At 44.1% G+C, this 24073-nt stretch overlaps 1 protein-coding gene across 2 annotated transcripts in view; it reads right to left on the bottom strand.

Moving 5' to 3' along the window:
- The window catches only part of RNF10 (ring finger protein 10), a 28265-nt gene extending 5261 nt beyond the window's left edge, over positions 1-23004 (bottom strand). For both annotated transcript variants that reach the window (XM_073629301.1, XM_073629302.1), the window contains exons 1-12: positions 22453-23004; positions 19303-19484; positions 19016-19212; positions 18777-18867; positions 17308-17492; positions 15227-15363; positions 14477-14637; positions 7901-8020; positions 7160-7373; positions 6945-7078; positions 1697-1814; positions 57-158 (exon numbers count right to left, since the gene is read on the bottom strand). In XM_073629301.1, coding sequence (XP_073485402.1) covers positions 57-158; positions 1697-1814; positions 6945-7078; positions 7160-7373; positions 7901-8020; positions 14477-14637; positions 15227-15363; positions 17308-17492; positions 18777-18867; positions 19016-19212; positions 19303-19484; positions 22453-22558 — 1747 coding nt within the window. In that variant the 5' untranslated portion in view covers positions 22559-23004. The remainder of the gene's footprint in view (positions 1-56; positions 159-1696; positions 1815-6944; positions 7079-7159; positions 7374-7900; positions 8021-14476; positions 14638-15226; positions 15364-17307; positions 17493-18776; positions 18868-19015; positions 19213-19302; positions 19485-22452) is intronic.
- Positions 23005-24073: the final 1069 nt, after the last annotated feature.

Raw genomic sequence — 24073 nt, 5'->3', positions numbered from 1 at the left:
AGCAGCGTAGACAAGGAAACTGACCAGTTCTGACCCAAGTCTGTGTGGGGGCTTACATTTTCCCTGCTTCTGGTTTTCTTCAATCTCAATTCTTTTCTCTCTGCGACGTTCATCACGTGCCTTTCTCTGACGCTGCCTTTTTCTCTTCTCTACTTCATCTAAAAGAGAAATGTTAAAGCATTAAGCATTTATACAGAGATTATGTTGAGCATGCTAGACTCTTGCTTTATATACTGAAGTAGACTTCCATACAAAAACAGTTGGTGCTGATCCAGAGGGTACTAGAGAAGGGATTTACACAAACACTGATGTCACTTATGACCTTTCTGCATCACCGATTAGAAGACTAAAGGACACATTGGGGTGCTATGTACTCTTCCAATACTGGGTCTAAAAGGGTGTACCTAGCTGATAAAGCACAATAAAATGATTATGGTCAGACCACACAGACCTGTTAAACGTTGCTTCCCAGATGGGCTGCCCCTTAGAAGAATGCAGCTAAGAATATAGCAACAGCTATAGGTCTCTGACATTCAGAGGAAGAAAAAAGTTTTCTCCACAGACTAATGGTCAGCAACTACAGACATAGTTTAACTGATCAAACACTTAAAATCTATTTACAAGTGGTATGCCCCAATCCTATACCATGGTTACAACTTCCATGATTCATTCTTTGAATATATGCCTGCAGATGTGAAAACCTATGTAGATAGCCTAAATTAATAAATCAAAATTTGGAGTCAGGTCTGATTTCTTTAGTCCACTTGCTTTTAGCACAGAAATCTCAAAAGTTATTTCCCTCAAAAGTTATAAGTTATGCCTTTTGACCATCTGTATACAACATTGTTTTACTAATAAAAACATCTCTACTATCATTTTAGAGTGAACTTCTAAAGGACAAGTTGATGGGATTGAATATTCTTGGTATTAATTTTTTAAAACTGGGCTTGAACTACCTGTTATAGCAATGACCTGAAGCAAGCATGCAGGGTAGCAATTCAGAGTTTACTGGTTGCATACTTGCTTCACATCTAGCCCTAGGTAGCGATATCAAGGAAGAGGATAACAGCTCCTAAGCCTGACAAAATAAATAAAATAATATTAGTAATAAATATACACACACTATTATATATATATATACATACACACACACACACACACTTTTAAGCTATAGATCACTGTTCTTTGTGAATTACTAACTGCCAATACAAGATTTTGTTTCAAATGGCCAATACAAGTGATCAGTAGGTTGCTCTGTTTAGGTAAGCTAAAAAGCATGACATGTTATTTACATTTCCCATAGATTATTATTATTCAGGATTTATATAGCGCCAACAGTTTACACAGCGCTTTACAATATAAAAAAGGAGACAATACGGTTATAATACAATAAAATACAAGAGGATTAAAAGGGCCCTGCTCAGGCGAGCTTACAATCTAATAGGGTGGGGCAGATGGTACAAAAGGTTGTAACTGTGGGGAATGAGCTGGAAGTGGTAAAAGATTAGTTGGAGACGTGATAGGCTTCCCCCTGAAGAGATGAGTTTTCAGGGATCGCCTGAAGGTAGCAAGAATAGGGGTACTAGCCGGACAGGTTGAGGTAGAGTTCCAGAGGATGGGAGAGGCTCTGGAGAAATCCTGGAGACGAGCATGGGAGGAGGAGGTGAGAGCTTGAGAGGAGCAGTTTTCCACTCACCAGCAAAGTAAGCCAAAGTTTGTTCTGAAACAGCAGGTGGTCCAAGTGCCATCTCGCAAATACTGAATTCACAGGTAAGAGGTAGATGGCAGAGATAACGGTGACGTCTTCGCACCTCCTAAAAGTAAAAAAATATACCAGGATCTTAAATAATGAATTTGTACTTTTTGCAGCTGAATTACTGTAATGGTTTGTACAGAACCACAGAATGACCTGCGATTACTTCATTTAAAGTGGGTAAAAAGAAGCATCATGCAGATTCTTAAACAAGAAGCTGAGAACAGTAAACCCACAGTAAATATCTACATTTGGTGTAACACTGACTAGGACAGAGGCAGCTTGCAGAGTATTCCTGGCAATTAATTTCCAGGTTTGGTGTTATATCGTTGAGAGCTAGAAGAAGCACTTCAAGGATAGGCCAGAAGGCACAGAAGCTCCAAATTGAAATTAAAAATAAAATTTCCTGAAGGTAGGGAAAAAAACAACTTTAAGATCTTTTACTCTTTTCTACAATACCAACCTCACACTGAGCTCTCACTCACATCAGTCATACTAATTACAAGAGGGATAGCAGCATCCTTTGTCCTTCACTCCTAAGCCCAAGGCTTATACCCTTGAGGTGTGCTGTGTTTCAACCCAAAGAACGTTCAGAGAAAAAGGATATTTCATGAAAAGATGGATTTTCTGACTTAAAAAAAAAAAAAAAAAAAAAAAAAAAACCACACATACAGGTGGTCCCCTAGTTACAAACATCCGACTTACAAACGACTCCTACTTACAAACGGAGGAAGACAACAGGAAGTGAGAGGAAATCTACCCCTAGGAAGGGAAATTCACTCCTGTAAGAGCTATTATGGGGAAAATGTACCTCCACTGATGCTTTATCACCAAGGCTTGTTTCCACAACAACCCAAAATTTTCAAAATCCAATTGTCATTGGGACAGAAAGTGAGGTGAAATCTTCTTAACAGGGGCACACACAGCAAAACAAATGTTACAGGGGTGTTAACCCTTCCCTATGCTATCCAAAAAGCTTAAAAATAGTTTTTTTGGCTGGAGCTACACTTAAAAAATGTACCTGTTCCGACTTACAAACAGATTCAACTTAAGAACAAACCTACAGTCCTTAACTTGTTTGTAACCCGGGGACCCCCTGTATTCAAGCTCCACAAACGAGAACCAACTAATGAACAACATTACTTCTGTTCCTCAAATAGATGTCACAAAGCTGGCCATACACAGTTCGTTTTTTTCTCATTCAGCCAATGGACTGAACAAAAACTGAATAAATTTCCCCATCCACACATTGGAGGTGGATAGCCGAATTCTCCCTGTTGTGTCATTGTACTCTGACAGGGGGGCTCCCCTGCTGTCAGAATACAGTGCTCAGAGCTGCAGCCGATTGGCTGGCTGCATGTGCTGATTGAAGCAAAATTTTCCAACAAGCCTGTTCATCAAAGACTTCTTATGAATGAGAAACAGTCAGATGGATCAAAATTGAGCTGGTCTCCTTGAACTTCGATCCAGCTTTGCCCAGCTTTACTCGCCCCCTACAATCAAAAATACCTCATAATCCTGGAAATACAGTGGGGACAAAAAGTATTTAGACCCCCTTAATTTTTACACTCTGTTATATTGCAGCCATTTGCTAAAATAAGTTCATTTTTTTCCTCATTAATGTACACACAGCACCCCATATTGACAGAAAAACACAGAATTGTTGACACTTTTGCAGATTTATTAGAAAAGAAATACTGAAATATCACATGGTCCTAAGCATTCAGACTCTGCTCAGTATTTAGTAGAAGCACCCTTTTGATCTAATACAGCCATGAGTCTTTTTGGGAAAGATGTAACAAGTTTTTCACACCTGGATTTGGGGATCCTCTGCCATTCCTCCTTGCAGATCCTCTCCAGTTCTGTCAGGTTGGATGGTAAACGTTGGTGGACAGCCATTTTTAGGTCTCTCCAGAGATGCTCAATTGGGTTTAAGTCAGGGCTCTGGCTGGGCCATTCAAGAACCGTCACAGAGTTGTTGTGAAGCCACTCCTTCGTTATTTTAGCTGTGTGCTTAGGGTCATTGTCTTGTTGGAAGGTAAACCTCTGGCCCAGTCTGAGGTCCTGAGCACTCTGGAGAAGGTTTTCGTCCAGGATATCCCTGTACTTGGCTGCATTAATCTTTCCCTCAATTGCAAACAGTCATCCTGTCCCTGCAGCTGAAAAACACCCCCACACCATGATACTGCCACCACCATGCTTCACTGTTGGGACTGTATTGCACAGGTGATGAGCAGTGCCTGGTTTTCTCCACACATACTGCTTAGAATTAAGGCCAAAAAGTTCTATCTTGGTCTCATCAGACCAGAGAATCTTATTTCTCACCATCTTGGAGTCCTTCAGGTGTTTTTTAGCAAACTCCATGCAGGCTCTCATGTGTCTTGCACTGAGGAGAGGCTTCAGTCAGGCCACTCTGCCATAAAGCCCCGACTGGTGGAGGGCTGCAGTGACGGTCAACCTTCTACAACTTTCTCCCATCTCCCGACTGCATCTCTGGAGCTCAGCCACAGTGATCTTTGGCTTCTTCTTTACCTCTCTCACCGAGGCTCTTCTCCCTCGATAGCTCAGTTTGGTCGGACGGCCAGCTTTAGGAAGGGTTCTGGTCATCCCACGTCTTCCATTTAAGGATTATGGAGGCCACTGTGCTCTTAGGAACCTTAAGTGCAGCAGAAATGTTTTTGTAACCTTGGCCAGATCTGTGCCTTGCCACAATTCTGTCTCTCAGCTCTTAAGGCAGTTCCTTTGACCTCATGATTCTCATTTGCTCTGACATGCACTGTAAGCTGTAAGGTCTTATATAGACAGGTGTGTGGCTTTCCTAAGCAAGTCCAATCAGTATAATCAAACACAGCTGGACTCAAATGAAGGTGTAGAACCATATCAAGGATGATCAGAAGAAATGGACAGCACCTGAGTTAAATATATGAGTGTCACAGCAAAGGGTCTGAATACTTAGGACCATTTGATATTTCAGTTTTTCTTTTTTAATAAATCTGCTGAAATGTCAACAATTCTGTGTTTTTCTGTCAATGTGGGGTGCTGTGTGTACATTAATGAGGAAAAAAATTAACCTAAATGATTTTAGCAAATGGCTGCAATATAACAAAGAGTGAAAAATTTAAGGGGTCTGAATACCTTGTCCCCAACTGTATGTAACAGAATACTGGACTTGTGCGTTTATTAAATCCTATGGTTCTCACCAAACTTTTATAGTATTCATTGCCATTTCCAGCACACTTTGAAATCATCCACAGCACCCTCAAATCCAGGCCACTCAATAATACAAAGTAATTTCACTTCTGAAGTCAGAGCTTTTGTCCTTTTGAGAAGTTAGGCCTTGTGTTAAGTTGACCAATGTTCAGGTGCAGGGAGCATAAAGGCTCCCTTTGACCGCCATTCTTTGTCGAGCACCCATGGTTTTAGGATTTCTGGGACACTCTGGAAGATATGTGAAGGTACATGGATTTTACCCCCACCAGTAGTTTATAACTTTTAAACTTCAGCACTGCTTCACCTAAAGCGACACTAAATATCCTTATTCTCCAAAAGTAATCCATAAGCATCTGCTACCTAATGGTCCTATAATAAATTTTTCATGAAATGGTTACAACGTATTTCTGCCTCCTTGCAACATCCCCCACAAGCTCCTGAAGCTTCCACCCACTTCCATTTGTTTGGAATGAACAGCGCATGCTAGTTGTGGTCACATTCACTGCTTTATGTGAGCAAGAGGGTGACTACGTTTCTATAGACCAGGGGGTCATAGAGAATGTAGCCACCCTCAAAAAGGAAGTTGGATCACAACAGCAAAACGCTAAAAAAGTGAAAAGCATTAAAGTGGTGGTAAAGGCTCAAGGTTTTTTACCTTCATGCATGCAAAAAACCTGCTGCGTGCAGCAGCCCCCCTAATACCTGAGCCGCATCGCAATCCAGCGATGTGCACGAGAGCTTTGGCTCTCCTGGGTCTCTCCCCCCTCATTGGCTGAGGAAGCAGCAGTAGCCACTGGTTGCCGCTATTGTCAATCACACCCAGTGAGCCAATGAGGAGAGAGCGGGTGCAGGACCGAGCTGGGCTCTGTGTGTGAATGGACACACAGAGCAGCAGCTCAGGAGTGAGAGCCTGCTTGGGTGTCCCCAGGAGGCAGGAGGGAGGAGCATGGAGCAGCTGCAGAGGCACCAGAAGAGGAGGATCTGGCTGCTCTGTGCAAAATCATTACACAGAGCAGGTAAGTATAACTTTAAAAAAAACAAAAATGAACCTTTAACCACTTGCCGACCATTATGCTGCATTTGTACTGCGGCAGAATGGCACGGCTGGGCAAAACAACGTTATGTAACGTTGCTTCGCCCTGTGCCCACTAGGGGGCGCGTGTGTGCCCCCTGCTAGTCCACAGAGCCGATGCGAGTGCCCGGCGGTCGGGATCACCGCCGGGCTCCCGCGATTGCTCGGGGCACACGGAGAACCGGGATCTGTGTGTGTAAACACACAGTTTTCGGTTCTCTGAGGGGAGAAGTCACAGATCGTCTGTTCATACAAAGTATGAACAGCGATCTCTTTCCCTACACAGTCCCCACCCACCTTCAGTTAGAACACACAATAGGGAACACATTAACCCCTTGATTGCCCCCTAGTGGTTAACCCCTTCACTGCCAGTGACATTTTTACAGTAATCAATGCATTTTTATAGCACTGATCGCTGTATAAATGCCAATAGTCCCCCAAATATGTCAAAATTGTCTGACGTGTCCGCCATAAAGTCGCAGTCCCGATAATAAGAAAATGGCAGATAGTTGCCATTACTAATAAAATAGATAAAAAATGTCATAAAACTATGCCCTATTTTGTAGACACTATAACTTTTGCGCAAACCAATCAATATACGCCTACTGCGATTTTTTTTTTTTTACCAAAAATATGTAGAAGAATACATATCGGCCTAAACTGGGGGAAAAAAAAAAAGTTTTTTTTTTATATATTTTTGGAGAATATTATAGCAAAAAGTAAAAAATAATGCGTTTTGTTCAAAATTGTCGCTCTTTTTTTGTTTATAGCGCAAAAATAAAAACCGCAGAGGTGATCAAATACCACCAAAAGAAAGCTCTATTTGTGGGAAAAAAGGACGTCAATTTTGTTTAGGTGCAAGGTTGCACGACCGCGCAATTGTCAGTTAAAGCGACGCAAATATCTCACCTCCGTCACAGTGAAGCCATCAATTTCTACCACTGTAGCAGTAATCATTTCAGGGCATTGCTCCAGGCTTCCATATTGATGGACAAGGCATCGCACGTTCACTGGATGCAGATATATGTGCTGACCGTCTACAGCTGTAGAGCAAAGGATATGTTATGTTATTAGTTAGAAATATAAACTGTTGAACTCGGATGGCAGTAACTTGCTACACACACCTTGATAAAAGTAATAGTAGTGAAGTGGCCCAGAGCAGGATGGAACAGCTGCTGGCTTACTCTTTTGAGCAAAAGTAGCTTCATCTGTGGGTACCAGATCACTGCCCTCAGCAGCAGAGACAGGTGCCAAGCTTGCAGACTCTAAAGACTGACACAAGTCTTCACATAATGGATCCTGAACCTCCTCATCAAAAGCAGATGCACAATTCACTACCTGTTAGGAAATGAAGAAAAGCATGCTAAGCAGACAGCGACATCTCCCATCTGTGTTTATTTTCACGTTAAAATAGTAGGTGTTTCCTATACTATGAACCTGCCTGTTTTTTTTTTTACGGATAAAAAGTGCATTGTAGCCTTTAATCATTTTAAACATATTTGTTTTCAATGTAATACACTTTTTTTTGCTCATTACAGCTTTGTAAAGGAAAGGGTAAAAAAAAAACCCATCAGAATACGGATGTATTGTTCAAAAATGTTGCTTTAAGCGTTAGCAATGTAGTAATATTATAAAACATGTCCTTATCAAACTTTCAAACCACTGCATTATGCAAATTCCACAAGTTACATAAGCAAGAGCTAAATATACATCTCAAGTTTTTTTGACTGTTTAGCTGAATGAGATTGTATTCAACAGCTGCCATTTACCATTCTAAAAGAACAAAACCTCTTAATGGCTTTGCTTACATTTATAGATGACCTAGTTTCTGTGTAAGATGGATATAAAAGGGTTTTGGTACTAACACTATAGTCAGAGTCTGACTTTTTCTCTTGAGTGTGTGTCTCCACCTCCAAAACCTCTGCATGTGCTTCAGTGGACACAACATCCCGTTTATAGGGTGCCCGAAGGAGGTCTTGACGATCCTGTAAAGGAATAATAAAAGTGCACATATCAGTGATGCAGAAAAGGTCCCAAAATGATGTCATTTTATAAAATATATCAAGCAAACAAGGAGCCGGCCACTCTGGAATACCTTCTGAAGTTTATTGATATGTGTAAAAGCAAATGGCTAACATGTTTCAGCAACTATTGTTAGATAATCACCTGAATGACCGCAACATACAGGGATATGTAATGTAATACTGACACATAATCACACACATAGGTTGGACTTGATGGACTTGTGTCTTTTTTCAACCTCACCTACTATGTAACTATGTAACTCTAGCCTTGATCACAGCACATTTAAGACAGAAAAATACACACACACAGAATACAAGTGATCAGAGAGTCCCCTCCCATTACTCAATTGACATCATTCCATTAAAGTAAATTGGAAACACCGCTGTGAATGTGCAGATTTCGGGTGGCAAGTTTTCTCCAAATATATCGCAATCGTTTAAAATCAATGATCTGGATAATCAATCTAGATGAGGGAATACATGGGAAGATAAATACAGTGTAAAAGAATTTTTTTTTTTTTTTTAATAAAAGATACACATATTAAATGCACAAACACCTACATGTCTCTTTATATATAATATCCGGTTATAACAAAGATTAAGCACTAATATATATGGCATATACAAAGAAAATTACCAGTTACACTTACCGGTAACGGCGTTTCTAGGAAATCTTCCAAGACAGCATACCTGATGACTGGTCTCACCCGACAGGAAACACAAACAGAGTTTAAAAGGCCCCACCCTTCCCTCTGGCCCTCAGTTGTGACAAAGTATTAGCCCACACCAGTGCAAGAGGGTACATTCTGTGAGAAATTGACATCACCCACAATTAAGGGTAGAGAAGTAGGCCTGCCATCCTGGAAGATTTCCTAGAAACACTAATACCGGTAAGTGTAACTGGTAATTTTCTCCAGTCATCTTCCAGGACGGCACACCTGAACAAGCAGCTCAGGCCTACCTTAGGGTGGGACCACCGCCTGTAAGACTTTCCTGCCAAACGCCAGGTCCTGAGGTGACAACAGCTCCACCATGTAGTGCCTCAGAATGGTGTTCTGGCTTGTCCATGTGGCTGCCTTGCAGATCTGGTCAACTGATGCGCCTGCTCTCTCTGCCCAGGAGGTCACCAGTGATCTAGTCGAGTGAGCTTTAAGGCGAGCTGGGACTGGTCTACTCGAGTACTCGTATGCTACCGAGATAGTCTGTTTTATCCACCTCGCTACAGTCAGTTTGGAGGCCTGGAGACCCTTTCTCTGGCCACAGAAACTAATAAGTGGTTGGATCTCCTAAAACATCTAACTCTTTCCAAGTAGACTAGTAGACACTGTCTAGCAAATTAAATTTTGCCTCCCTATCATTTTGGGGGTTCTCACAAAATGAGGGAAGCACAATCTCCTGTGACCTGTGTAAATTTGAGGTCACCTTAGGTAGGTACAGGGGGTCCTGTCTGAGGATTACCCTATCTTCTAGGAGCAAGAAAAAAGGCTCTTTAATTGTCAGAGCCTGTAAATCACCAACCCTCCAAGCTGTCGTAATTGCCAGAAGGAAGGCCATCTTAAGGGAAAGCAGTTTAACTGAAATCTGAGCCACCGGCTTAAAACGCCCTTTAGTTAGGGCATCCAGCACCAGGAACAAGTCCCACTGTGGAAACCTGTTTGTTTTCACCGGGGTTACTCTTTCCCTGGCTAACAAAAATCTTTTTATGAGAGGGTCCATGGCGAGCTTATTATCCAAAAATACGGATAGGGCCGCGACCTGGACCCTGAGGGTATCAACCCCCTCCTGGAGGAAGACCAGGACAATCTGGATCGTTTGGAGAGGGCCCTCTCTAGCTTGAGTCCAACGAGAGAAGATCCTCCAAACCTTTGCATAAAAATCCGCCTAATGACTGGTTTCCTGCTTAGTAAGAGGGTATCAATCACCTTTTCTGAACACCCACTCCTCCTGAGGATTTCCCTATCAAGCACCAGCCCAATCAATCAGAGAAAGGAACCCTGGGTCGGGATTGTAGAACTGGTCCCTAATAGAGAAGATCGCGTCTGGATGGAGAATATAACGGAGGGGTGATTGACCACCTCTTTAGGGTTGGGGAACCATGCCCTCCTTGGCCACCAAGGTGCAATTAGAATGAGACAACAGTCTATCTGATACAACTTCTGTAACACCTGGGTGATGAGTACCAGGGGAGGGAACGAATATGCCAGACCGAACCTCCAGCTCTGGGCTAAAGCGTCCACCCCTGGGAGCCCTGCTCCCTGGCGAGAGAGAAGAACTTCCGGACCCTTCCGTCTCTTCTGCAAGCAAACAGATCTATTTCTGGTTTGCCAAAGTGTTGGCTTACCAGCAAAAACACCTCACTGTTTAGCTCCCACTCTCCCTGATGGATGGGCTGCCTGCTGAGGAAGTCTACCTCTGTATTGAGGGTCCCTCTTATATAGATTGCTGAGATCGAGGGGATTCTCCTCTCTGCTTCCCCCAGGATCTCCTGGGCCAACTTCACTAGCCTCCGGGACTTCATTCCTCCCTGGTGGTTTAAGTAGGACACAGCCACTGCTTTGTCCGAGAAGACATGCGCTTCTCTCGCCCGGATCTGGTCCTCGAAAACCTAAGGCTTTCCCGACCGCCAGGAGTTCCCTGAAATTGGTGAAGGCCCGGCTCTGACCCTGGTCCCAGGGTCCAGAGATCTCCCAAGTGAGCCCCCCATCAGATTGCTCGGACTGAGCCACCAGAACAGAAAGTCTCTTACTTCCCCTGAGAGGGATACCCTTATGTACAGGGATTCCCTTCTCCTGTCCCAGGAGGAGAGAAGGAATCCCTGGAAAACCCGAGAGTGGAGCTGGGCTCAGGGTACTGCTGGAATGCACAATGTCATTACCCCCAGCACTCTCGTGATGGTCCTCTGAGAGACCCTCATGGGTTCGAGGAGAGCAGACACTGCCCAGCACCCTTGTGATCTTTTCCCGGGGAAGGAAAATCCTTTGAGCCACCGAGTCCACTAGGTATCCCAAATATACCTTGGGCTGCGAGGGGTCCAGGGAGGACTTCTCCCGGCTGATCGTCCAACCTAGAGATTTTAGGGTGGACATCACCTTGTCCCGGTCTGACCGGAGCTGTTGCAGAGACAAATTGTAGATCAGCATATCGTCCAAATAGGGAATCAAGGCTACTCCCTGGAGGTGAAGGAATGATACCGCCTCGGCAAGAACCTTCGCAAAGGTTCTTGGACTGGCCGCTAGGCCGAAGGTGAGCGCCCTGAATTGCCAATGTTAGATGCCCTGACCTGACTAAACCGCAGGAACATTTATTGTTTCTGGGCAATGGGGACATGAAGTTACACAGCCTTCAAATCCAGCGTGACCATGAAGACTCCCTCCTGGAGTTGCCTCCTGACCATGTAGATGGTTTCCATTTTTGCACTGCAAGTACCTGTTTAGTTTCCACAAGTTTATAATCAGTTGAAAAGTTTGGTTTCTGAAACAAATATGTGGAAATAAAACCCCAACCGATCTGATTTGCTGGAACTGGGATGATGACTTCCTGTTCTGCCAACTCCCGGACACACTCCAACAGGCCCCTTGCTTTCTGTGGGTCTTTGGGGAGAAGGGGTGGACAGGAACTCCAACCTGTAACCCTCTTTTACAAGGTTTAAAATGTATGGGCTCTGAGTGATCTCTTCCCATTGAGGGAGAACCTTGAAACGGTCCTTTAAAGGGGGTCTCAAAATTATTTTTTACCCTTATCGGGTTTAATCGGGAACTTTTTGCCCTTCTCCGCCGACCAGGACTTGCTCCAAGCCAGTCCCGAAGAGCAGAGAGCCCTCAAAGGGTACACTACAAAGTCATGACTTAGAGGTATAATCCCCATCCCACGTCTTTACTCAAAGAGCTCTCCTGGCTGAATTCAAGAGGGCTGCAGATTTGGCTGTCATGCTTACAGTTTCTACCGCTGCATCTGCCAGATAGGCTACTGCCTTTCCGATTACCTCCAGGGAATCCAACACTTCCTTGGTCTTGCACTCTTTCATGGCCTGTGCCATCTCCTTGCCCGCTGACTTATGGATGCACTTGAAGCAAAATGGCTTGGTGTGGTCCTGCAGGAGTTTCTCATTGCAGTACCCACAACGCTTTGACCTAGAGGGGCCCTTGGACTTGGACCTGCTGGCAGTCCCCTGGGCAGGGCATTCTGTTTTTATAAAAAACAACACAGACAAATCCCTGTGGTCTCAAGCGATGTGGCCGCACTTGGCCCGTGCTTCTCCATCCATCCGTCTTCTCCGACCGTGCAGGGAAGGATCGCCTTAGGCAGTCTTGGAAGGCACCAGGACCTCGGACCCCCGTTCCACTTCCGCCTTATCGCTCGCCTAACTGTGCCGTCCGCCGTCATTTTGCTGGAGCCTCTGTCCCCGGGAATGACCTGGTGGAAGAGATGCCGTCCGTGCACTCCACCCCTCTGCCTGGCCTCTGGACCTGCGCAGTAGCGCTGGCAGAACGCCGAGCATGCCTTGCCAGGGATCCTGCATGATTCTGGGAGGCTCTCGCCCCCCCCGGGCAGATGGGGGTTGCAGAGCAGCTCCTCCATCCCATCCACCACTGTCAGGTAGGAGGAGAGAGTGGGAACGTGGTCCCTGGAGTTCTGCCCACACTTTCACTGTGTCCAGGGGCCTCCAGCTCTCAGGGGGACTCTTCCGAATCCTGCTGCCCCCCGAGTACTCTTTGGGGACAATATCCCCCCTGGGTAAAGCCAAGCCTTACCAAACCCTCCATCCACCACTGGTGTGCCTAGGGTCTGACGCCTGGGGGGGACCTCAGCCCCAGGCCTTGGTCCAGAGAAAAAATAAAAAAAGGTTTTGCTGCATCTTGTGGGAAAACGCAATCAAGAACTGAGGGACAAAGGGAAGGGTGGGGCCTTTTAAATTCTGTTGTTGACTGCGTTTCCTGTCGGGTGAGACCAGTCATCTCTCAGGTGTGCCGTCCTGGAAGATGACTGGAGAAAAAAGGATTTAGAGCTTTTCCCAGGAGCGTGACATTGTTGCTTCTAGGCTTAGAGCACGATGTTACAAATCTCAGGATATAGAGAGCCACTGACATGATCTCTACGAGAGATAGAGCGATCTTTTGGTAAATGCCTGACGAGGGAAAAATATAAAAATAGAGGGGATGGAATTACAACTTTTGTGACCACTTATTCACAAGAATTCAATCAGATCAAAGACATCTTTAATACTTACCAGTATTACTTGCAGATAGAGAACTTAATGAGGTCATGAAAACTTGTTGCCCTTTTTTCAGTCGTCAGGCTACTACTCTGGGGAGGTATACTTTCCCCTAGTCTGTTTCATTCAAGCACCAACATCAGACATGGCTTCATACTAGGGATCGACCAATATCGTTTTTTCGGTGGCAATACGATCCAGATATTTCGGCCACCTCTCAGGCCGATATTCTCTGACGATCTTCTGTACATTTAAAATTTATATTTTTACTCTGTCCTTTTACATTTTTTTTTTTTAGGCAGTGACAAGTACTCTTTATGGAGAGATTGGGGGTCTAAGACCCCAAACCCCGCCACTGCATTTCAGAGTATTCAAAAAAAAACAAAACTTCAAGATCAGCATTTTTGAATACTTTCTATTTTTTAAAACTGGCGCCTTTATAGGATGCCAGTAATCAGGGAAGTGATGTCATCACATCACTTCAAAGTTACTAGATCCGAGACCCGAACAAAGCATCAGCTTTGTTCAGTTCTTCGGCCAGCCGGCGGATGTGCCAGTTGGTTGCTTGGGCCTCTTGGTGGGACGGGAGAGCCCGGGAGAGCGTGGGTGGGGTATATATAATTTAATCTTTGTTATAATGAAGATATATGAAGAGACATGTAGGCGTTTGTTGATTTAATACAAAAAAGTTATTTATTTATTTTTCTTTTGCACTGTATTTATCTTCCCATGTATTCCCTTCATCTAGATTGATTGTCCAGATCATTGATTTTAAACGATTGTGATATATTAAAACTTCCCAACTCTCTGATCACTGGTATCATAATATATATATATATATATATATATATATATATATATATATATATATATATATATATTTATTACTGAACCATATTTCAATAAACTTCAGAAGGTATTCCAGAGTGGCCAGCTCTCCATTTGTTTGTTTGCTTGAGATATGCTGCATTGATGTGTGGGAGGACATCCGAGCCTGAGCACCTGGGAAGGAACAGCCGACTTTTACTGAATAGCATTTTGCCTCATTGATCACAGCGGTGTTTTTTTCGCGTTGTATCTCATTTTATAAAATATATGCTTTATGTACTCAATCTTTGTGACTTTAGGCCACAATCACTACACAACATCAATTACTCAATAAGTATTTCCCCTGTGTTAGGCAAACCTTCCAACATGGAACTAACCTTTAAATCCTGAATGGCAGCTTCTATAAAACAAGCTTCAGGGGTTTCCCCCTCGACACTGTACTGTTCCAGGAGTGCTGCCTTCTCTTCATTTATGACCTGCTGCAAGATCTGTTCTTTGGAAGCCAGAAGAAGCTTGGAGAACAAACTATGTTCCTCATCTGGAAAAGATTGGGCATTGTAATCCATAACAAAAAACATTCCCAGTTTCATATAAGAATAATGGAAACCTATTACTTTCATCCCAGCAGCCACCTTTAAAGGATACGTTCACCTGTTGTAACATGTTACCCCCATATTCAGGGTGTAACATGTTACATATGTACCAGCTCCTGCACCCCCCCCCAATCTAAAGAAGAAACTTAGCTCCACCCACTCGTGCCATCCAGTCACAGGGTATCGGGGGTACAGGCAGACAGCTACACAGACAGTTTGCAGGAGCCGGAATTTCTCCCACGATCTACTGATCGTGCATGCAATGCTTTAAAAGGATCCTAACAAAAAAAAAAAAAAAAAAACACATGCTTTTTTTTAACTGCAAAAAAAAAAAAATGCATTAATTATTTTTTTAAAGTGAACTTATTATCCTTTAAGTTATTGTATGCATTTGTTTCAGTGCTAGACATTTTATTAAAAAAAAAAAAAAAAAAAAAAAAGCCCTCAGTACAATTTGTTTTCAATGCTCAAAATGGGTTTTACATTCATAAACTCAATTCCTACATGTGTACTCCATTTTCTATCACATTTTACCTCCCAGATGAATAGGCTCATCCAGCGTCATCCACTTTGATTTGGGCATTGCAACAAGGACACCCTTTTCTCTCCTCATTAGCTGCATCGTGATGGTATCACCCACACTATAAAGACGAGTTTCTGTGGCAGCAACACTGAAAGCAAAGGAGTAGAAACAGTTTAACTCATTTTGTCCCTACCCAATTTAATTGTGAGTCAAGTAAACCATTTCTGGATTGTGGAAAAAAAAAAAAAAACATTCAAGCATTGAAGCAAACACAAAAGCACTAGTTGAAACCACATTAGAGCAAACCCACTGGACGGCTATGGACATTCAACCACAAATATTCTTAAGCCTAGTACACACGGGCCACATGTCAGGCAGCATCAGCCAGTTCAATAGAAACTGGCCGACATTCGACCCGTGTGTACTGGGACCGTTCCAACAGAAGCCGGCTGTTCAGCTGGCTTCTGTCGAAGGGGCATGACCGAAAGAGGTCTGCTGATCGGCTCCTGATCAGCGATCTTAGCCAATGGCTTGACAGCGCTGACCAGAAGTGTTTTGGCCGGGAGCCGTCCCCCCGGTCAAAACACAATAAAACAGCAGGAGAGATCACTGTACTAACATCGGACTGTAAAAAACTAGCAGTGTTTACGAGGCTTTAATGTGTTACAAAAGGCAATTTTTTTCTTCAATTAAAAAAGTAAGCACCTGCTCTATGCAATCGTTTTGCGCAGAGCAGCCCTTAACCTGCTCTTCTAGGGTCCCCTACTGGCAATCTTGACTACTCCTTTCCATGTACCCCCATAGCATGCCACTTGCTATGGGGGTACACAGTGTGTGCTCTTTCCCAAGCTGTGCTCCATAGACACACACAGCGGGGCTGGCTCTGCCCCCTGCTTCCTCCTCATAGCATTTTTTTGACAGCAGCAGGAGTCAATAACTCCTGCTGCTGCCCGAGTCCCTGTGTGAAGAGGGGAGAGCAGAGATGCAGCCATGCATGCATAGTGATGGACCAATTAAGGACTCAAGTAAGCTTTTAGGGAGGTGGGAAGGACAGAAAGCAAGATGAGCTGAGCTGCAGGAGGGAAAAAAAAAAAAAAAAAAAAAAAAAAAAAAACACTTTTAAAGCTTTCATTGTTGAAATGGAGGATAAAATGATCCCCAGCAACTACAAGCTACAGAAGTCAATGAATGATTGTACTATAGAGAGAAAATTTACTGCCTGTTAATATGCAAATCATAAAATGCTCACAAGTTCACGTTAACCCTTTGCCAACCACATAATGCATATGTGTGGTGGCAGAGGGGGGCACCTCAATGGCCACATGCGTCTATATTGGCTGAGGTTTTGGTGCTGACAGTGTGCTCACAGCAGAGATGCCGAAGCCATTACAGACAGCTCCTGGTCTCTGATTGGGAGTTGGCGGGACGGACTCCAGGTCATGACCACTGTTGACAGCTAATCAGTGAGAATGTGATCAGGAAGGCCACCCAACCAATGGTGCCAAGACTAAGTTAAAGGGCCACAGGGAGGGGCGGGAAGAAGTTCGGAACCTCCAGGACTGCATTAGAATAGTACAAAAAAGTGGCATTCAAAAGACTACTGTTAGAACTTTCACATTCATAACCAAATCATTTTTATTTAAATCTACCTATAGACAATAGTAGGTGTCACAAAAAAAAAAATCTATGGAACCGATTAACACAACTTACCACCACACCTGCCACAGAGGTATAAATGTAAATTTATACATTGCTGGGGACGAGTTGCCTTATCACCTTTTGTCGTTTCTGCCAGCAGAATCTGTTAATTTACAGAAAACTGCAGTGTGTATGGCCCACAATAGGGTTACGTTTTTTGCAAAGGTATCGCTATGTATAGCTTGAAGCCGTTTAACATTTTGCTAATTTTCCTTTCACCACAAGCCCCACACCGAAAACAAAATTAAAGTGCCCCGACACGGATGACCAACGTATCACAGAATATGCAAGATTGAAATTGTTCCATGCCATGAAGGAAACATTCTTCCAGAGCTGTAACTGTATTGTGCTTGACAGTCTTTACCTAAAGTTTGAGGGTCTTCATATACATTACCTTTTAAGGTCTTTCTTTATAACAGAGCTATAACAAATTGGACACCTACTCCATTCCTTTTCACTCAGTGACAAGTAATGCAAGATGCAAGCCCAGCAGAAAATATGCCCGCAGCGGGTAATCTTGGCTGCAACCGGAGGATAAAGACAAATGGGACAGGAGGGCACTTCATGGCTGCAAATGCGCTGTAGAAATGAAGGAGGAGACATTTACCAAAAAGGTATAAAGGGATAATAGTGCCCATACCACAAAAAATTTGCAATGCTTGCACATTATTATTTATTTCAGGTACTTGTATAGCGCCATCAATTTACGCAGCGCTTTACATGTATATTGTACATTCACATCAGTCCCTACCCTCAAGGAGCTTACAATCTAAGGTTCCTAACTCACATTCATACATACTAGGGACAATTTAGACAAAATCCAATTAACCTACCAGCATGTCTTTGGAGTGTGGGAGGAAACCCACGCAGGCACAGGGAGAACACATAAGCTGAAACTGCCTTATAGTCTACATTTTTTATTAGGGAAAAAAAAAAAAAAAAAAAGAAAGAAAGAAAGAAAGAAGAAGAGGAAGGAGAGGAAGGAAAAGGAGAGGAAGGAAAAGGAGAGGAAGGAAAAGGAGAGGAAAGAGATATATACAAATTGCGTGGTCATGAAACACTGTACCCAAATGAAATGTTTTCACACAATACTGATTTCTATTGGTGGTAATCACCCCTGGGTTTTTTATTTTTTTGCTAAACAAACAAAAAAAATTAACACTTTTTCTTAACTTTTGTTATAAAAATTTGCAAATAAGTAATATTTTTTCTTCACTGATGAGACTGCACTGATGGGCAGCACTGATCAGTACCCTGATTAGCAGTGTGAACAATGTCCTGAAAGCCTTGCCAGTTAAACAGCTCTCCTTTCCCCCAACAGACACAGCGTGGGAGGAAAGGATTGCCGATAACCAGCAAGTCTGTTTACATGATCAGCTGCGATTGGACACAGCTGATCACATAGTAAAGGGCTGCTATTGATTGGCCCTTTACCCCAATCTGTGGGGTCTATAATCATTCACTTCAACCTTTTAAAAGGCAGATGAGAATGCAGTAAAGCCAGAAACTAAAAAACCTTGTGCCACCTGCACAAGCCTGCAGTGATAGCCTTGAAGCCCCCTCACTACTGCTAAACTGCAAAGCCCCAACACTTCCTGGCACTGTGGAACTTTGCCTGCCCTATGCTATCTATTGGCCAGTGAGACAGTCAATCATAGTGATGAGTCAAAATAGAATGTCGGAGCTTTCCCCGATCAGAACAGCCTATCATTCAGGAGTAGTGGTTATGGGAGTGGGTACTGAAGCCAACAGTCATGGCATAAACTCCATAACCAGGACCTACGGGAACTTTACAAAGCAAACCCACTGCAGTAGATAGCAGTTACCAAACACATTTTAACACACAAAGATGGGAATACTGACCACTTGTTCCACTAGGTCCCAGCCGACCAAAGTGTCTGGATCAGTGAAGTGGACACTGTAATCGTGATCATCCGATACCACAAATTGGCAGCTACAGAGAAAATCACAAAAAAAAAAAAAAAAAAAAAAAAAAAAAAAAAAAAAAGAAGAAGAAGGATTAGTCCAGTCTACAGAAAACACTTACATAATATACAAAGAAAGAAAAAAAAAAAAAAAAAAAAAAAAAAAACCACACTCACTTTGCTTGCAGAAATAACTCCTTGTTAAACGGCTTGTTGCCCCACTTGTTGCGTCTGCTCCAGTTTCCATGGCTCTCTCTATGTGCACCAGGATGACCTCGAGGCTCATACGTAAAGTTCAGCAAGTGGTTCAAGTTTATTTTCCTAGGTCCTGAATACTGGGCTGGGCTGAGCTCTGCCCGTTGATTCTCTGCTACCTGTAAACAAGAAAAGCGGCATGTGTTACCATCTACTAAATACTTTTCACTGTGCAGCTCACAGCTAGACCTTGCTTACACGGCCCTTACCTCTTCTCGTCTTCCATACGTAAACTGTTTAGGGACCCCTCTCTGAGGAGGAACCTTGTTAAAAGTTTTGCTTTTCTGTGGACCGGAGCGGCGGGTCGGGCCGGCAAAGCTCTCATTTTTGGGACAAGAATTTTCACGTTTGCGGCTGTAGCGTTGCTTTGAACTGCTGCCACTTTTCCCGTCTATAAGACAAATAAATGGAAGTTCCAAATAAGATTGTAAGACAAAGCCATGTACTATTTCCATAGGCAGAGAAAATGGTCGTCCCTGCAAACTGCTTCCTTCCACTGTAAATATTCTGTAAACAAACATGACACTGTATACCCCTATGACAGGGCGGGACGTTATCTGTAAGAGCACAGCTGGGTGGAGCAAGGTTTAGACGCTTTAATGCAAGATCAGATTGTGGAGAGTAAATCAGGTAACACACACAGCTCAGACAAACACACACTAATTTTTCCTTTCAACTATTTCTGCTCAAACTAAAATGATATATGTGCATTTGGTGTCTGCAGTCAGTGTTAAAATATAAAATACTTAAAGGAGGGTTATACTTCATGAAGCAATCTGCAGCAAGCTTTTTGGTGATACATAAACTCCAGGCTGATTATTTGAGCCAATGTTACTTATGCAATTCTGCAATAAACTGTTTTAGGGCCCGTGCACACCAAATGCAGTACTCCCAGCAATTTCCAGCCCAGCCCCAATGCACAAATACTAAACGGTGTTAGTTGCTGTGGTTTGCACTGAAAAAGATACAGTATGCAGTACTCAGCTCAGTGGGCTGTAAAGCGAACCACCACATTGCAATGGTGCTGCAGTAATAAAACTGTTGAATTGTCACTCATGACATTCCAATAACATTCAGCGAGGGTTAAAAAGTAAACAGCGTGATGTGCCGGATAAGCGAAGCATGCTGGTGAGAAGGGGCTCCTAAAGTGACCCTGTCCAAAAGCATACCTACTAAAAGAAGAGGAAATATACTTGCCTTTCTGGCAGCCTGTGTCTTAGTCTTAACTCCTTCCCGCTGCCGCCTCCCGGCCCTTTAAGAGCTTCTAAATGCCAGCAGATGGGAATTCGGGTCATGTGACCGCTGTGATTGGCTGTCACATGATTGGAAAGCTCCCAATCGCAAGTAGGCATCGGGAACTTCCCAGCCCTCACTGGAGACTGAAGGGAGTGCACTTTCAGAACAGAAAGCGGTTTCCGTAAGGCCGCATATAGTGTTAAAGCCCGCCCACGAGAGGCCGTATGCATGTGCCTTGTCAGCGAGAAGTGGTTATAATGCTGCTACTTTTTTGCTCCTCGGCCACTACATGTATTCCACCATTCTGGGTGTTTGGAATACCCGATCCACTGTTGTTCCTCCCCAGTTTGTACATTACTCCATGAAACAGGTAAATTTATCCAACTGGTTGAATACTTGCGGCAGCTAGAAAACAGCAATGTTCCAAGACAGGAACCACCAGAAAGGCAAGTATATTCACTCTTAGAACCCATTCACATCAGAAACTCACGTTCCATGCGCATTTCCCACACCACGTTCAAAATGTACTGCAGTTCCTATCTGCAGCGGGTGTCCACATTAAGTTAATGACACCCCAAACACAGGTCAAAGTACCATGCAATCCGGTTGCAGTTAGTTTCCAAAGGTAAAGCACTACTTTTGGTGTGGTGTGATTTGGGCTAAAACTTCAGCTTTAAAGTCGTACTGAAGTAGCTCGATTTAAAAGCTGCACTGGTACCAGGGCTTAAATGTTTATTAAAAAAAAAAAAAAAAGTGCACCTCCAGCCAAAACTTTAGTATTGAATAGAAAATTGGGTTTTCTGCTATATGGAGCCCTGTTACAGGGCTTTCTTCTCACTAAGGCCATCACACCAGAGAGTAAAGCTGCAAAAGCAAACTGTTGCCGCAGTTCCTGGTGTGGCCCACAGACCCCGTTCACTATAAACACAGGTCGCCGGTGGTCACAACTATTCGCTGCTCTATGCACAGCCAGCGATTATCTGCTGGACACACAAAGTGCATCTAGCCATGACCACTGCAGATAATCGCAGGCTGTGCAGGGAGCGATGCATAGATCCGTCCGCCAGCAACATTATAGTAAACAGGGCTGGCAGCCGCACCAGGAACTGCCGCTACAATTTGCAGGGGCTTAAAGTGGAACTAAATCCTCCTATTAATGTCTGCCAAGTAAGCTGCCATCTTGGCCTCTGTTTGATCTTCATCTGCTATGATGCTGCACATATGATCAGTTAGGACACCAGCCATTGGATGGTTTGACAGTGGTTGAGAGCACAACCAATGTGACAGTTACATTCCTGGCATGTTAACCTGTTAAATCTATGGGTTTACATCTGCTTTAAATTGCAAGTGTGCATGCAGCCTTAGACCCCATACACACTATTAGATTTTCTGCAGATTTTTGTCTTCAGATTTACCAAAACCATAGAGTGCAAGGGCCTGCCTGATAGCATACAAATTGAAACTCTTAAGGTTTGACCTCATATTATATGTTTTTTGGCAAATCTGAAGACAAAAATCTAATAGTGTGTATGGGGCTTTAGGTTGCGGAATCATCATGCGATTTCATACGGCTGCAGGACGTGTTTAAGATCTCATTACTTCTAACGGCACCCCAATCGCGCCGCACTTACCACGCAGCAAATCGCGACGCTGTTACCCAAAAGAAGCTCACGTTCCTTTTTGAGTAACAAGCGTTGAGAGCAGCACGATTTGGGTGCCATTTGAAGTAACGGCATCGCAAACGTGACCCGCTTTTTTTCCCCCCCATTACTTTTTTTTTTTACGGAAGAGGAGGGCTTTGATCCGTTCCAAAAAAACGGATGTTGAGGGAAGCGGATGTAAACGGATGATCCGTTTTTCCATAGAGATGCATTGACGAATGCAGTTTTATTATATATGAAATCAATTCTGCGATAGCCACATATGGAAAACACTGCCAGTGGTTGAAGCCTTCCTCTACCAGACTGAAAAAATACATAAGAGTACAAGAATGGGACTTGATTGTGTGTTGATTCGCCCTGACCTCCTGTTGGGTACACGGTTGTCTCTTGGAATGTGTGAGCGACCACAATAAAGGTGTGTGGTGTGTGTCGGGGATGGTGTCGGCCCCGCCCCCTCCTTACCACTCTTAGGCTTAGAGTCCCCGGCAGGCCCGGTGGAGGCCGATCGGTTCTGGGTCTTGCTGGGATTGGATCCGGGATCCATGTCTGTGGCCGAGCTGAGCGGCATAGACCGCGGGAAGGGCGGGGGCAGCACCGTGCAGGGGGCGGCTGGTAGCCAAGAGCATGGCGTTCAGGAGAGCTGGGGGACGAGGAGCGCGATTCATGGCGACATCTTGCTGTGTGTCCAGACAGAAAGAGAAATAATGACAGGAGACCGGAGGAAGGGAGGGAGAAGTGCACGGGATCGGGGAGCGGAGGGCCCCACGGGACGGCGAGCAGAGGACCGGGCCTTGTTGGCCTACTTCACAGATCCGATAGGGAGGCGGCCGGTCCCGAGCGGGGAGCGGACCCGGGTGCTTGGAGTCCCGCGGGGACTCTCAGGGAGGGGGAAGATGCGCAAAGGATCAGGAGCTGCCCCCTCCAGGAAGGAGCAGAGCTACGGACACCACTTCTGTAATGGCGACTGACCGCCTGACGGTGCCAGAGACCCGGATGACGGGTTTATATAGAGGGGGCGTGTCCTGGCCGTAAGGGCTGCCGGGAGTTGTAGTTTCAGAGGGGTGACAACAGAGACAGGGCTCATTCCTGGCCTGTGTGTCCAGAATAGAGTGTGGAATGTAGCTGGCTCTATATAGAACAAGATGTATTGGAGGGGCCTTTTTGTGCGGCCCTCGAGGCCACTGCTGATACTGATCAGTGTTTTCTTATTGCTCTGATAAACCTTTTAGATTGTAAGCTCTTCTGAGCAGGGCCCTCTTAATCCTCTTGTATTTTATTATATTATAACTGTATTGTCTCCCTTTTATATTGTAAAGCGCTGCGTAAACTGTTGGCGCTATATAAATCCTGTATAATAATGTTTCTAGACATCCCAACCTGTAAAGACTAATTTCAGGGAGGTGACGCTCTGCGCCCGCATACACACCAACCCACCCCGCAGCGAAATCTTTTTTAAATCACTTTTCACAATTTTTTCACAGTGCTTCTGGGGAAGGGGGTGGGGGGTATGTGGCAGTAGATGGTGTCAGTCATTTTTTAATTTTATGTATTGATTTTTTTTTACAATTTAATTTGTTTTTAATTTCTTTACCATGAGTGAAAGAAAAGTTTTTGTGTTATCATTCAAATTTTCTGAAAAATGGCCAAGAAATCAAATTCTGCCAGGGTATGTAAACTTATGAGCACAACTGTATCATGTCAGCAGTCTCTGACTATCTCTTGTATCACATCTGCAGCCTCTGACCATCTCTTGTATCGCGTCTGCAGCCTCTGACCATCTCTTGTATCACGTCCGCAGTCTGACCATCTCTTGTATCACGTCTGCAGCCTCTGACCATCTCTTGTATCACGTCTGCAGCCTCTGACCATCTCTTGTATCACGTCTGCAGCCTCTGACCATCTCTTGTATCACGTCTGCAGCCTCTGATCATCTCTTGTATCACGTCTGCAGTCTGACCATCTCTTGTATCACGTCTGCAGCCTCTGACCATCTCTTGTATCACGTCCGCAGTCTGACCATCTCTTGTATCACGTCTGCAGCCTCTGACCATCTCTTGTATCACGTCTGCAGCCTCTGACCATC

Source organism: Aquarana catesbeiana, linkage group LG01, assembly GCF_042186555.1.
Source record: "Aquarana catesbeiana isolate 2022-GZ linkage group LG01, ASM4218655v1, whole genome shotgun sequence".
NCBI lineage: Eukaryota > Metazoa > Chordata > Amphibia > Anura > Ranidae > Aquarana > Aquarana catesbeiana.
Note: the sequence above shows the minus strand (reverse complement) of the source record. Positions and strands in the feature narration are given on the sequence as shown.